Source organism: Odocoileus virginianus, chromosome 20 (assembly GCF_023699985.2).
Source record: "Odocoileus virginianus isolate 20LAN1187 ecotype Illinois chromosome 20, Ovbor_1.2, whole genome shotgun sequence".
Taxonomy (NCBI): Eukaryota; Metazoa; Chordata; class Mammalia; order Artiodactyla; family Cervidae; genus Odocoileus; species Odocoileus virginianus.
In genome coordinates this window covers 1,796,268-1,811,478 of record NC_069693.1, presented here as the reverse complement: position 1 = coordinate 1,811,478, position 15,211 = coordinate 1,796,268, and the positions used below count along the sequence as shown (strand labels likewise).

Genomic DNA, 15,211 nt, shown 5'->3' with positions numbered 1-15,211 from the left:
CCTCGCCCTGGTGTGACTCCTCCAGTGCTCAATAAGGTGAGAGCTTTGGCTAAGGAATTTTCCACATTCACTGCACTCATAAGGCCTCGCCCTGGTGTGACTCCTCCAGTGCTCAATAAGGTGAGAGCTTTGGCTAAGGAATTTTCCACATTCACTGCACTCATAAGGCCTCGCCCCGGTGTGACTCCTCCAGTGCTCAATAAGGTGAGAGCTTTGGCTAAGGAATTTTCCACATTCACTGCACTCATAAGGCCTCGCCCCGGTGTGACTCCTCCAGTGCTCAATAAGGTGAGAGCTTTGGCTAAGGAATTTTCCACATTCACTGCACTCATAAGGCCTCACCCTGGTGTGACTCCTCCAGTGCTCAATAAGGTGAGAGCTTTGGCTAAGGAATTTTCCACATTCACTGCACTCATAAGGCCTCGCCCTGGTGTGACTCCTCCAGTGCTCAATAAGGTGAGAGCTTTGGCTAAGGAATTTTCCACATTCACTGCACTCATAAGGCCTCGCCCTGGTGTGACTCCTCCAGTGCTCAATAAGGTGAGAGCTTTGGCTAAGGAATTTTCCACATTCACTGCACTCATAAGGCCTCGCCCTGGTGTGACTCCTCCAGTGCTCAATAAGGTAAGAGCTTTGGCTAAGGAATTTTCCACATTCACTGCACTCATAAGGCCTCGCCCTGGTGTGACTCCTCCAGTGCTCAATAAGGTGAGAGCTTCGGCTAAGGAATTTTCCACATTCACTGCACTCATAAGGCCTTTCTCCAGTGTGAAGTTTCTCGGTGTTCAACAAGTTTAAGAGACGCAGCTAAAGGGTCACCAAAACTGTTGCAATCATGACGTCCTTCTCCAGGGTGAGCTTTCTGGTGCCGAACAAGATGGGAGCTTCTGCTGTAGGCCTTCCCACATTCACTGCACACGTAAGGCTTTTCTCCAGTGTGAACTCTCTGGTGTAGAATGAGGCTAGAGTTGCGGCTAAAGAATTTCCCGCATTCACTGCACTCATAAGGTCTCGCTCCAGTGTGAACTTTCTTGTGTTGAACAAGGTGGGAGCTACTGATGTACGCTTTTCCGCATTCACTACATACATAAGTCCTTGCTCCACTGTGAACTCTCTGGTGTAGAATGAGGCTGGAATTGTGGCTAAAGCATTTCCCACGTTCACTGCATTCATAAGGCTTCGCTCCAGTGTGAATTCTCTGGTGCACAATCAGGTTGGAGCTATGGCTAAAGAGTTTTCCACAGTCACTGCACTCATAAGGCCTTTCTCCAGTGCAGATTTTCCAGTTGTGCACAAGCATGTGTTTACAGCTGAAGGCCTTCCCACATTCACTGCACTCATAAGGCCATGCTCCAGTGTGCATTATCTTGTGCTGAACAAGTGTGTCTTTGCAGCCAAAAGTCTCCCCATATTTGTTGCACGCATAAGACTTTGCTCCTGTGTGGACTCTCCTATGTTTAATGCGGCTGGAGTTATGGCTAAAGAATTTTCCACATTCACTGCACTCATAAGGCCTCGCCCTGGTGTGACTCCTCCAGTGCTCAATAAGGTGAGAGCTTTGGCTAAGGAATTTTCCACATTCACTGCACTCATAAGGCCTTTCTCCAGTGTGAAGTTTCTCGGTGTTCAACAAGTTTAAGAGACGCAGCCTAAGGGTCACCAAAACTGTTGCAATCATGACGTCCTTCTCCAGGGTGAGCTTTCTGGTGCCGAACAAGATGGGAGCTTCTGCTGTAGGCCTTCCCACATTCACTGCACACGTAAGGCTTTTCTCCAGTGTGAACTCTCTGGTGTAGAATGAGGCTAGAGTTGCGGCTAAAGAATTTCCCACATTCACTGCACTCATAAGGTCTCGCTCCAGTGTGAACTTTCTTCTGTTGAACAAGGTGGGAGCTACTGATGTACGCTTTTCCGCATTCACTACACACATAAGGCGTTGCTCCATTGTGAACTCTCTGGTGTAGAATGAGGCTGGAATTGTGGCTAAAGCATTTCCCACATTCACTGCATTCATAAGGCTTCGCTCCAGTGTGAATTCTCTGGTGCACAATCAGGTTGGAGCTATGGCTAAAGAGTTTTCCACAGTCACTGCACTCATAAGGCCTTTCTCCAGTGTGGATTTTCCAGTTGTGCACAAGCATGTGTTTACAGCTGAAGGCCTTCCCACACTCACTGCACTCATAAGGCCGTGCTCCAGTGTGCATTATCTGGTGCTGAACAAGTGTGTCTTTGCAGCCAAAGTCTCACCACATTTGCCGCACACATAAGACTTTGCTCCTGTGTGGACTCTCCTATGTTTAATGCGGCTGGAGTTATGGCTAAGGAATTTTCCACATTCACTGCACTCATAAGGCCTCGCCCTGGTGTGATTCCTCCAGTGCTCAATAAGGTGAGAGCTTTGGCTATGGAATTTTCCACATTCACTGCACTCATAAGGCCTTTCCCCTGTATGAATTCTCTGGTGCTGCACAAGGTGGGAGCTTCTGCTGTAGGCTTTTCCACATTCAGTGCAGTCATAAGACCTTTCGCCATAACTCTGGTGCTGAACAAGTGTGTTTTTATGACTAAAGGCTTTTCCGCATTCACTGCACTCATAAGGTCTTTCTCTGGTGTGAGTTCTCTGGTTCTGAACAAGGTGCAAGCTTCTGTTGTAAGCTTCTCCACATTCACTGCACATATAGTGTCTTATGCCAGTGTGAAATTTCTGGTGGGTTTTTAGGTGAGACAGGTGAATGAAGGCTTGTCCACACTCCTTGCACACATGTGATGTTTCCCCACCGGGAAGTTTTCTGTGATGAATAAGAGCGGATTTCTCCTTGGACAGATTTCCACACAGTAGGTACCTAAAGGTTCGCACTTCATCCTGAGTTATCTGGTTGTCGAGGAGAGTGAAAGCGTTCAGGAAGGCTTTCTCATTGTCAGTGCAATTGAAAAGCATCGGTTCATCACTGTCTCCCTGGTGTCGCCCAAGACTGGACTTCTGTGAAAAGATTCCACGAACTCAGCTCTTCTCTGTAGACTCAGTCCACTGTGAGTGCTTTGGTGCTGGAAGAGGCCAGAGTTATCCGGCACATCCATCACTGCCCCCCGCAAGTAAAAGATCTCCCTAACTCATGGACAGCACAGCTCTTCATACGTGAGGCCACATCATCATCTTCACTGACAGGATTCTTACCACTATGTGGTTTCTGGTGCTAATGAAAGTTTTCACTCAACAGGAATCCTCACCCACAGGGGTCACGTATGTCCAGGTTCAGTGCAGGGCACGACCCCTGTTGTTCATCCAGGTGTTAAAATGCCTTTCAAGAGCAAGTCATCTGTGTCACATGGGTGAGCTTTCTGGACAGGTGCACAGGACCCAAGAGCCCTGAACTCTGACACTAATTCAACAAAAACACTCTGCTCAGAAGGGGCCTCCTCACTGCTTCACACCAACAACCTGAAAGCAAAGAAATGCTAGTGAAGGACGTGCTGACGTCAGTAAGAAGCAGCAAGTCTATCACCTCTGAGTCTCTGACACAACAGTGAGTGAGTCCACGGACCTTTGGCAGGATGAGGGGGCCAGGCGCAGTGAGGAAGGGCCCACTGTCAGTCCTGGGCCTCAAAAAGTCACAGTACAGAGTACTTCCAATGATGGGTAAAGACACAATGATGGTGAACAGTACTGGAAGCAGAGGCGAGGTCTCCAACTCACTCGTTTAAGAAGGGTTTAAACAGCGTATCAGCTGTTGGTGTCAAGCTCAGCTGTCAGAAGGCTCTGTCCAGGCCCAGGAAAATCTGATTGCAAGTAAGCAGCTGGCTCTTCAGGACTACATACAGATATGTGCACAACTCACGGCACACTGATGCAGCCCACGTAGCAGAGCATTGCAGGGTGAGCAGAGGATGAATGACAGACATGGAGGCCAGAGAGGTGGGAAAACAGCCAAGGGAAGGAAGACAGAAGAAAAACGTCATGCCCAGAATGGTGAGGAAAGGGAGAAGTGAGGGACTGCTATGGGCCTTGGCAAGAAAACACTGGTGGACACAAAGTTGGCTGACGTATGATGTGAGCCCAACCCTCAGATGGCTCTCTCTCAGCTCCCGTGTGGCAGGGCAGGCCTGCTCTGTGCTGTCGGTGTGGCTGGAGACAGGTCTACACACAGGTACCCAGGGTTTTCTGCCTCTCTGCTACTGGGCAACTACATGGGATCTGGAAGGTGGAAGTTGTAAAACAAACAAACAAACATAGCACAGATGAGTGGTCCAGATAGACCCATCTCAGAGAGAAGAAAAGGTTAAAATAAAAAAGACAAAAAACCACAAAGGAGGATTTGGCAGAACACCCCTATGCCCTCCACAAGCAGTGACATGTCAATAGCTACAATTTCTGGCAAAGTCAGTCCCTGAGAACCGTCAGCCAGAGGATGGGGGGAGAATATAGACATAGACGCATCATGGATCTGGAAGTGCCCAAGCTAGGGAGAATCTGTGAAGCCAACTCAAGAGCCCTAAACTCCTAACCTGATCCAGAAAGGCTTTGGGCAGCAGGTGTTGGGACTGCTCAGCGAGGGGACACTACACACAGCCCTGGGGATCCACAGCCCCTACCCTGGGAACCAAGACGGGACGGGGAAGAGCCCCTGATTTGGCAGGGCAGGAAGAACTGCCCCCAGGGCACCAGGGAAAAAACCCAAGGACACTGCAGCAGGCGTGGCAGTGGGGGGCCTGGCGCAGGCAGCCTCTCCGATGGCCCAGGAAGACCTATCACCCAGTGTTCTTGCCCTTGTGTGAGCCACTTCCCTTGACCGGAGGTTGCACTGACTGACCCATTTCTAAGAACAAAACAGGGAAAAATGATGGTTTCCAGGTCGGATTAGAAAAAGAGCAGCTACCATCCTGAACATTCTCTCCGCTCAGAGAGAAAGTTCCTTCCCTGCTGTGAGATGTGCTACAGAAAGGCTACGGTGACAAGGAAGCCAGGGGGTGTCTGACCAACAGCCTTACAGTCCAACAAGCCACAAGAAACAACCTCTTGGAAACACAAAACATGAGTGAGTTTGTGAATGAGATCCTCCCAAGAATGGCCTTCAGATGAGAACAGTTTGATTGGGAGCTTGACTAAAGCCTCATGAGAGGTCCTGAGCCAAAAACATCAGCTGTAACGAGCTCGTGACACAGTGAAGCTTACATAAGGCCTTTGTATTGTTTTACGTCACTCACTTCTAGAGTAGTTTGACATGTAGCAATGGGTAACTGAAATGGGGACTTACCCAAGGCAGCCACGTGTGCGAAGTTCTCCAGCATCACACTGCGGTACAGGAGTCTCTGAGGTTCCTCCAGCAGCTCCCACTCCTCCCGGGAGAAGTACATAAACACATCCTTGAAGGTCACACTGCCCTGCCATGATGGGGACAGCTGAGCCCACAGACAACAGGGCTCCCCAGGCCTCCACTCACCTCCCACCCCCTGGCTCTGGTGCTCCCCAGCCTCCCAACTCGGAGGTGATACTCGGCCATGACACCACTACTAGCTGCCCTCTGCTGTCCCTCTGACCACCATGTGCAGCCCAGAGCAAAATCAGGAAGGTGGGCAGACAGAGACTATGTAAGCCACGGGTCCAGCAGGAAGGGCACCAAATCTCTCCCGCTGGCATCCCCCTGACCATGCCTCCCAGACACAACTTTTAAGGCCATCAGTCTATGCTCCTCCCACCATGAACCTCACTCTGAACCACACCTTCCTCATGTCTGGGGTCCCCCTCCATTAAGACTGAAAACTTTCCAGTCCACACTTCCAAGGCTCGGCCCACCCCTGAAGCCACTCTGAACACAGAATCCAGGAAGAACTCCTTTGTGTCTGACAGGCTCCACTGCCAACCCAGTGCCTGAGCAAGACACCCAGTCCTCAGTGCCCAGTTGGGACTTTCTTTGCCACCATCAACACTTCTGTAGATCACTGCAGTAGCCTCCTCCCTCACGCCCACACTCCATTCTCAACTAGACAGCAGCCAGAGGGAGCCCATTTTGATTTAATTCTCTCTTCTCTTCCAAATCTTCCATGTCTTTTGTGCATGCTACAGGTTCACTTAGTCGTGTCTGCCTCTTTGGGACCCCAAGGACTGCAGCCCACCTGGTTTCTCTGTCTATGAGATTTCCCGGGCAAGACTACGGGAATGGGTTGCCATTCCCTCCTCCAGGGGATCTTCCTGACCCAGGGATCAAACACGTGTCTCTTGCATCTTCTACACTGCAGGTGGAATCTTTACCACCGAGGCATCCAGGAAGCTCATGTCTTTCATCACCTTCAAAACAGAAGCACAGCTCCTCAGCCTGCTATTGTTGCCCAACTTCTGGCCCTTTTCTCAACAGACAGAATGAAGACCTGTGGTTCCCTGATGACTCCCAACTCAATCTTAACCTCTTAGGCACTTGTGCAAGCTCTTCCTGAGTCTAATACACCTGTCCAGTCTTACTCCTGCTGGCTGCCCAAAGCAGGAACCTCTTCATATAACTCTTGGCTTAGATTCAGGGTGCTGGGCTAGAAAGGACTCCTTCTGAAAGGGCCCCAGACTCAAGTGCAGAGGGAGGGACAGGTGAAGAGTCTCAGAACATCACTACTTCTCATCACAAAATCTCCACCGGCCCTAGTTTAAAAACATACAAAATCCAAACACTTCTCTAACGCCCACTTTTGGCCCCACCATCAACACACCTGGGCTATTGCAGTCGATTCCGCCTGGTCTCCCTGCCACCCTCAGGCTTCCCCAATCTTTCCACTCTACTTAGAGGGAGCCTGTCAACATTGACGTCAGACCACCTCCCTTCTTTGTTATAAACCTTCCGTGGTTTCCATCACCGTCAGAATAGAGGTCCAGCTCCCCAGGCTGCCATACCAGTTCGGACTCCTGACTGCCTGCTCTCTGTTCTCAGCACACATAACCGGAGAGACCTGCCGTTTCCAGAACGCGCCTAATTCATCCTCACCTCCAGGTGCTTGTACCTGGGGCTCTTAAATCCTGGAAACCATTTCCCGCACCTCATCCCGTCAACACTGCTAAGGGATTCCTTGCCACATGTTCACCGTCACTGACCACCCTTCAGGGCCTTCATACTCGAGAAGTGAGCGAAGGCCAAGTTTGGAAAGCCCGAGAATACACCACCCCCCACACCTGAGTCGGGAAGGCTTGAGGACTCTCCACTCACCTGAGCCCAGTTCATAAGCGCGGCAGCCGCCATGGGGTCCTGTGAGCAGAACAGTGTTGAAAAGCCGGCGGAACCCGCACACTCCCCTGGGTGTGGTGGGCCCGTGAGAACGGTCGAGCTCCGATCCCCGATCTCCTCCTGGTCAAAAGGCGCGGAAGCTCAGGATGCTGCCTCGAGGTGGACGAGGACAGAGGGCGGCTGAGAAGGCCCCCGAAGGAGCGCAGCCCCAGGCGACAGCTCCGCGATAGGCCGCCCGTCCCACGACAGCGACCATGGTTCGTAATAACCAAGCGGACGGAAGTACCATCTTTTTTTCTGTCCTATGTTCGCCTCTCCAGAGCCTCCCCAAAAGCGGACCCCACTGTGGACTCCCAGCCTACACAGCAACTCGAGGATCCCGGCCACCAGCAAAAGACGTCACAATCGCGACGCCAGAAATCCCCTCTGCTTGCAAGGGCTTCCGGAAACGCCCATCTTCTGGGCGGCCACTGGCACAGCGCGGATGCGCTGGGCAGAGACCTCTAGGTTAAGGAGTTTGTGCACCCCATCCAACCAGGGAAAGGGCACGTTTCTGGTTCTCCCTGATAGCTGCAGAGGCGGATGGAGGCGGAAAGGTCGGGGAGAAACTGTGTCCCGAAGCGCCAGACCTCCCGGTAAAGGCAAGGCGCCCCCTATTTCCATGGTGACCTGTGACAACACTGTGACCCTCAGTTCTCAGTTGCAGGTTATTCAACATGGGCGGATCCCCTTCTAAGCCAGAAGAAGCGCCCTTGGAGTGTATCCTTAAGAATTGGAAATTCTTCAAAATCGAAGGGTTAAAAAAGAAGAGACTTAAATTCTACTGTAGCAGTGCCTGGCCTTTTGATCAGTTGGGGAACGAAGAAAAACGGCCTCCAAACCTCCAAACGAGTGTCTATATTAATACCACTCTGCAGTTGAATCTTTATTGCTGCAGAATGGGCACGTGGAGTGAGACTGCCTCGTGCCCGCCTCAGAGAAGCAGAAGGGGCAGGCTTCCCACCTCCCAGATGTCGGGCTAGTCCACCGTTTCCAAGCTCCCCACCAAGTAAACACATCCGTATTTACAAAATGTCACCCGCGGGTGCACACCAGCAGACCCGCCCAGACATCGTCCTCCAGAACGGAAGTGCCTGAGTCTTCAGTGATCCTGTGACAGGTTCGGCGCAATGCCTTCTGGGTAAAGTAGCTCACTGGGTCCCAGGTCCAGGTAAAGGGCAATGCTCCCCAGATCCAGAAAAGGTTCCCCCCACACCACGGAAGAGTTGCTGGAGAGGAGGATCCTTAGGCTCCAGGCACGGGCGGGGTTTCAGGTTTCTTAAAGGGGACGCACCCAGATTTCCATGGACTGGACTGTGGTGGTGGTGGTGGTTTAGTCTCTAAGTCGTGTCTGACTCTTGCGACCCCATGGACTGTAGCCCACCAGGCTCCTCTGTCCATGGGGATTCTCCAGGCAAGGATACAGGAGTGGGTTGCCATTTTCTTCTCTAGGGGATCTTCCCAACCCAGTAATCAAACCCAGGTCTCCTGCATTGCAGGCAGATTCTTTACTGTCTAAGCTACACAGGAAGCCTTGTGGCTTTCAGATTTCTTAAAGGGGATGCACCTAGATTTCCATGGACTGGACTGTAGGTCCTTCATTCTGTACACTCTCTTCCCACTTATCTAGTTACTGGAACACATGCCCATTTGGAAGGGGCTTATCCATTCTAAAAGGCTTCCCTGGTGGCTCAGATGGTAAAGCGTCTGCCTGCAACGCAGAAGACTCAGGTTCGATCCCTGGGTCAGAAAGATCCCCTGGAGAAGGAAATGGCAACCCACTCAGTACTCTTGCCTGGAAAATTCCGTGGACGGAGGAGCCTGGTAGGCTACAGTCCACGGGGTCGCAAAGAGTCGGACACGACTGAGCGACTTCACTTTATCCATTCTACATTGCTGCAATCTCCCCCAGTCTCTATTAATCCACTCACTGTTTCTGTACACAATATGGTTCCCACCCTAGGCCTTCTTAGATCTTAAGTCCATGGACATATACCTACATGAGTTTTTTCTTCAGGACACACAGCTCCTATGGTGGATCTCAGAAGACAGCTGTCTCTCAATTTTGCCATGGGACATCCACTAAATTCAAGGGCCCCAACCAAATACCCAGCCAAATGCCTACTGCCAAATACCAGTGTTTGCAAACCATTTGCCCCAAGGGACTGTGGATCCACAAATAATTTTCATGTCTAGGGCATGAGACCCTGGTGCAGGGGCCCCTTCAGATTTTCCTAGGAAGTCTCAGGAAGCAATACAAGTAGTCCAGATTTGCACTGAGAGCTGTTCGTTGTCCTCCTGCTATTTCCTTTAGGGCACACAAAGTTAAAGAGTAAAGATAGCTTAAACAATAAGACCAAGGGGAAGAATGGAATAGAAAGTTAGGATTAGCAGATGTAAACTTTTATACATAGAATGGATAAACAACAAGGTCCTACAGTAAAGTGCAGGGAACTCTATTTAATACCCTATGATAAACCATACTGGAAAAGGATATTTTTAAAAAGGAATATATATGTATAATTAGTCACTTTGCTGCACAGCAGTAATTAACCCAACATTGTAAATGAACTATACTTCAATTAAAAAAAAAAGAGAGAACTTTATTGCAAGAACCAGGAAGGTTAGCCTGGAGTTTGAGGAGTGGGTAAAATGGAGGCTGGAAAAATCTGTTAAGACTATGAGGAGACAATCACTAATGACCCTGAACAAGGGAAACCTCTGAAAACTGCCAGCAAAGCCAGATCCAGTCCTTTGGCAAAGCTGGGTGATGTTCACACTGTAACCAACCAAGGGGGTGGGGCATGAATTCTTAGCAAAGGGCTCAAATGGCTGGCGATACTCCAGATAAAGCAAGTGAAAGTGAAGTGAAAGTCACTCAGTTGTGTCCAACTCTTTTAGACCCCATGGACTGTCCATGGAATTCTCCAGGCCAGAATACTGGAGTGGGTAGCCTTTCTCTTCTCCAGGGCATCTTCCCAACCCAGGGATTGAACCCTGGTCTGCCACATTGCAGGCAGATTCTTTACCAGCTGAGCCACAAGGGCAGCAGAGAAAGCAAGAGAGCACAGAAATCTGTTCTCCTTGGTTTTTAACAAAACTGCTGTGGCCTGGGTTCAGTCCCTAGTTGGAAGCTGATATACCGCAAGCTGTGTGATGTGGCCAAAAAAAGAGAAAGGAAATGCAGAATGGATGAAAGACCATTAAAGACCATTTAAACATTAAGGTTTAAAAGCATAGTACTCTGAAAAGAAAACATAAGAAAAAGGCTTCATGACAGTGGATTTGTGATAATTTCTTGGACATGATAACAAAGGCAGGCAGCATTAACAGAAATAAACTAGACTACACTAATATTTAAAATTTCTGTGCAAAAAAAATTACTAAGTCAACACAGTGAAAAGACTACCCTCAGAGTGGAAGAAAATATCTGCAAACTATTTAATAAGAAGTTAATACACAGAATATATAAAGAACTCCAACATCTAAATAACAATAACAATGACCATAATAACCACATTAAAAAATGGGCAATGGATTGGAAGAGACATTTTCTCAAAGGACTAATACAAACAGCCAACAAGCAGATGAAAAACTGTTCAAAATCATTAAATGCAAATCAAAATCACAATGAAATATCATCTCGTGTCCCTTAGGATAGTGTTATAAAAAATAAAGCAAGAAGAAAACAAAAACATTGCTGAGGGTGTAGAGAAATTGGAAACCTCGAGCTGCATCAATGTAAAACAGTCCAGCTACCATGGAAAACAGCCCCTCAGTTCCTAAAAAAATGTAAATATTGTATTACTATATGGTCCAAAAACTCTATGTCTGGGAATATACCTTAAAAGGACTGAAAGTAAGGCCTCAAAGAAATATTTATGCCATCATATTTATAAAAGCATTACATAAAACAGCCAAATAGGGAAAGCAACTCAAGTGCCCAATGATGAAAGGAAACAGAAAAAGTAGGATGTACAGAAGATGGAGCATTACTCAAAAAAGGAATGAAATTCTGACACAGGCTAGAACATGGAGGAACCCTAAGAACATTATGCTCAGTTAAATAAGCCAGCCAAAAAAGAAGAATAACTTGATGACTCTTATATAAGTTACTCAGTGAGAACAAATTCATACACAGAAAGCTGAATAGTTGTTATCAGTCAATAAGAGGGGGGACGAAGAGTTGCTGTCTAATAGGTTTAGTTTTATAAGATGAAAAGACTTTTGAATATTTGTGCACAATGTGGGTGTATTATTACTACTGAACTTACACTTAAATATGGTTGACTTTAAATTCTATTTTACATATACTTCACAACAATTAAAAAAACTTTAAACACCTAGATAGCAGTCCATCCCAGTGCTAAATCAGACCAGACTTTGCTTTGAAGTCTTCCCCTGTTTGCAGTACTCTTTAGTGTGAACTTCCTGATGTCGAAGGAGGTGGGAGTTTTGGCTAAAGCCTCTCCCACAGCTGACACATTCATAAGGCCTTTCCCCAGTGTGAACTCTCCGATGTTTAATGAGGCTGGAGTTGTACCTAAAGACTTTCCCACATTCTCTGCACTCATAAGGCTTTTCTCCAGTGTGGACTCTCTGATGAATAATGAGGGTGGAGCTGTCCATAAAGAATTTCCCACATTTGCTACATTCATAAGTTTTTTCTCTGGTGTGGACGTTTTGGTGCCGAATGAGGTGGGAGTTTTGACTGAAGAGCCTACCACATACACTGCACTCATAAGGTCTTTCTCCGGTGTGATTTCTCCGATGCCTAATGTGATTTGAGTTATGCCTAAAGAGTTTCCCACATACGCTGCACTCATAAGGCCTTTCTCCAATGTGCGCTTTCTGATGCCTCTCAAGTGTGAAGCGGTACCTAAAGAATTTCCCACATTTGCTGCATTCAAAACGCCTTCCCCGAGTGTGAACTTTCTGATGAATAATGAGCCTGGAGCTGTCTACAAAAAATTTCTTGCACACACTGCACTCATATGGTTTTTCTCCAATGTGAACTCCCTGATGTCTTTTGAGCGTGAAGCTGTACCTAAAGAATTTTCCACATTCGCTGCATTTATATGGCTTTTCTCCTGTGTGAACTCTCTGATGAACACTGAGTGTGAAGCTGTCCTTAACACACTTCCCACACTGGCTACACTCATAAGGCACTGACCTAGTGTGAACTCTATGGTGTGCAGTGAAGCCAGACTTTTGTGCAGAGAACCTTCCACATCCAAGCTGCTCAGAGAATCTTGTCTCGGTGTCGGTTTTCTGCTGCTGAACCAGGTGGAACCTTCTGATAAAGGTCTTCCCGCTTTCACAGCAAAGGTTTTTCTGGTGCTCAACAAGTGTGTGTTCTTGGCTAAAGGTCTTCCCACATTCACTGCGCTTGTCATCATTCTGTCCACTTTTAGAGGCTGCCCTTCCCTCCATGTCACTGTGCAGTTTCCCTTCTGTGTGAGGGGCCTGGTGCTGGAGAATGCTGGATCGGGCTAGGAACGCCTGCCCTCTCACCCGACATGGCCAGGTCTGATCTGTCACGTGAACACTGTCATTCTTCATACAGAAAGTCTTCCCCTCACCCCATCTAGGGAGTCTCCTTTGATGTGGCTCCTCTGGATGCTGGGAAGGACTCTCCCCACATGTGGACACCTCCTGCTCAGGTTGTGTCCCACTGTGCCCAGCGAGGCACAAAGTGTCTTTCAAGAGTGGGCCGCACGTCTTACATGGGTGAGGCTTCTGGATGCATGGGCCTGGCTTTGGAGTCTTGACCTGTGACCTTGCAGCCACATCATGCTGCTCTGAAAGGGCCACCTCATCCTGGGTGCCATGCCGACAACCTGGAAGGAGAGATGCTGATAAAGGCAGTCCCATCAGTGTGTCTCAGACCGGCCCAGTGATATGTCTGTGGGATTGCAGAGCCCATGTGAGGGAAGGCCTGAGGCGCAGAGTGGAGCCTGGGAGGCTCATCTGAGGGCAGAGCCCAGATGACTGACAAGGACAGGAGGAAGGGGTATGGTGCAGGGAGGGGAGGAAAGTCTACAACTCACTTGAACAAGGCCTGGCTACTGGTAACTGGTGAGCAATGAATAGAAGGCTCTGTCCAGACCCCAAATGTCTAAATGCAATGTGGCAGCTGGACTACAAGGAGTATTTAAGGATGCATGCACATGTTCCACCACTTTTAATGGAGGTCATGTTGAGAACACTGCAAAAGGAGCAGTGGAAAGGAACGGGTGAGAGCCAGGGCCAGAAGTGAAGAGTCAAAAAATCAATGGGAAAGAAAAGGAGGAAGTGAGATGTGGACTCTGGCACCACTCACTGCTGGATACAGGACACATGCCTGATGTGACAGGACCCCAGCTCTGACATCTCACCATTTCCTCATCCCCAGGTACCAGGGCCATGTGCCCTTGAACCTCTCCTGACCTTATGGAAATAACATCCACCCTGTCAGGCACCCAGGGCCTCCTATTGCTCAGGGTAAGCAACCACCTGGGCCTGAAGAGATCACTCAAAGAGGAAAGACTGGGAGAGGGATGGGGTCCACTGTACGAAATCCTACACTCTAAAATGATCAATACAAGGACATCAAAGAAGTGTCTAAACAATCCAGTGGTAGATCAACGAAGTAGAAGGAACACTCTCACCAGACATGAAACTAACTAAAAATGGGTTAAAGACTTAAACATAAGTCATGACACCATAAAACTCCTAGAAGAGAACATAGGTAAAACATTCTCTGACATAAATCAGACCAATGTTTTCTTAGGTCAGTCTCCCAATGTGACAGAAATAAAAACAAAAATCAAGAAATGAGACCTAATCAAATTTACAAGCTTTTGCACAACAGAGGAAACCATAAATGAAACGAAAAAAACAACCTACAGAATGAGAATCAATTGTGGGAAGGTCAGAGGCACCCTTAGAAAGTGACGAAGAGCAGAGCCCAGCCCAGGATGCTGCAGTAGGCAGGGGGGCCTTACCTATGGAGGACAAAAGTGCAATGTTCTGCAGCATCACTTGACAGTACAGGAGTCTCTGAGCCTCATCAAGAAGTCCCCACTCCTCCTGGGAGAAATATACGGCCACGTCCTCAAAGACCACAAAGCCCTGTAATAAAAATTAAGACAGTTCACCCCATAAGCAGCTGCATGTGCTGTATTTCCTTCCATTTTGTATTGGTCTACTCTTCATCCACCAATTCCAGGGCCAAACTAACCACCAAATGTGTTTATATCTCCCCTACCATTTGGAATCTGTGGTCTGACATGTATGAGCGCTCAGTCACTCGGTTGTGTCCGACTCTTTGTGACCCCATGGACTGCAGCCTGCCAGGCTCCTCTGTCCGTGGAATTCTCCAGGCAGGAATACTGGAGTGGGTTGCCATGCCCACCTCCAGGGGATTTTCCCACCCCAGGTATTGAACCCACATCTCCTGCATCTCCTGCATGGGCAGGCGGATTCTTTTACACTGAGCCACCTGGGAACCCCTCCATGGTCAAACTCTCACACACCAAGTCAGTATTTTAGAAGGCACAAGGCCCTCAGTGTCTCCATCTGCAAAAGGAGAATAAGGATGGTTTCAATTCAGAGGCCGGAGACTGGTATCAAACATAAGCAGTACACACTGTGTGTCAGTGGCACCATTCACACAATCAAGGCTTTTGTGTACACTTTCAGTGCAGATGAATCAGTACAGTTTTGAAATTTGGGTGTGTGTTTTTCCTACTTTTTAAGGTTTATGAGGATGTGACAAGTAAAATTTCACATTGTAAGCAAATACGTAAATGTATATTATCATGCAAACCAACAATTAAGTGTCTGGATAAATTTAACTAATTCAATACGTTCATTTCTAATGGCCTACCTACATGTGAATATCTAGAGGGATGTCGGTTCATTGGTGTTTAAATCAGTAAGTGTGTCGTGTACTCTTAAGTTAGTGAGGCGCAGGAAGGCTCTGAGCA

General features: G+C 48.3%; 2 protein-coding genes and 1 pseudogene across 3 annotated transcripts in view; all 3 read right to left on the bottom strand.

The window, feature by feature from the left end:
• Nucleotides 1-654: 654 nt before the first annotated feature.
• Nucleotides 655-1,650, bottom strand: LOC139029994 (zinc finger protein 304-like). Its single transcript, XM_070451729.1, has one exon. It carries the CDS (start codon nucleotides 1,361-1,363, stop codon nucleotides 749-751), a length of 615 nt encoding a protein of 204 aa, XP_070307830.1. The 5' UTR covers nucleotides 1,364-1,650; the 3' UTR covers nucleotides 655-748.
• LOC110147635 (zinc finger protein 304-like) lies at nucleotides 1,590-14,317 on the bottom strand (annotated as a pseudogene).
• LOC110137814 (zinc finger protein 772-like) overlaps nucleotides 10,669-15,211 on the bottom strand; it is a 35,015-nt gene continuing 30,472 nt past the window's right edge. For both annotated transcript variants that reach the window (XM_070451685.1, XM_070451686.1), the window contains exons 2-3: nucleotides 14,228-14,354; nucleotides 10,669-13,081 (exon numbers count right to left, since the gene is read on the bottom strand). In XM_070451685.1, the coding sequence (XP_070307786.1) occupies nucleotides 11,613-13,081; nucleotides 14,228-14,354 (1,596 nt within the window). In that variant the 3' untranslated portion in view covers nucleotides 10,669-11,612. The remainder of the gene's footprint in view (nucleotides 13,082-14,227; nucleotides 14,355-15,211) is intronic.

What these genes read in the sequence shown, in the direction of transcription:
- LOC139029994 (XM_070451729.1), bottom strand. Translation starts at nt 1,363, where the DNA reads ATGCACACTGGAGCATGGCCTTATGAGTGCAGTGAATGTGGGAAGGCC.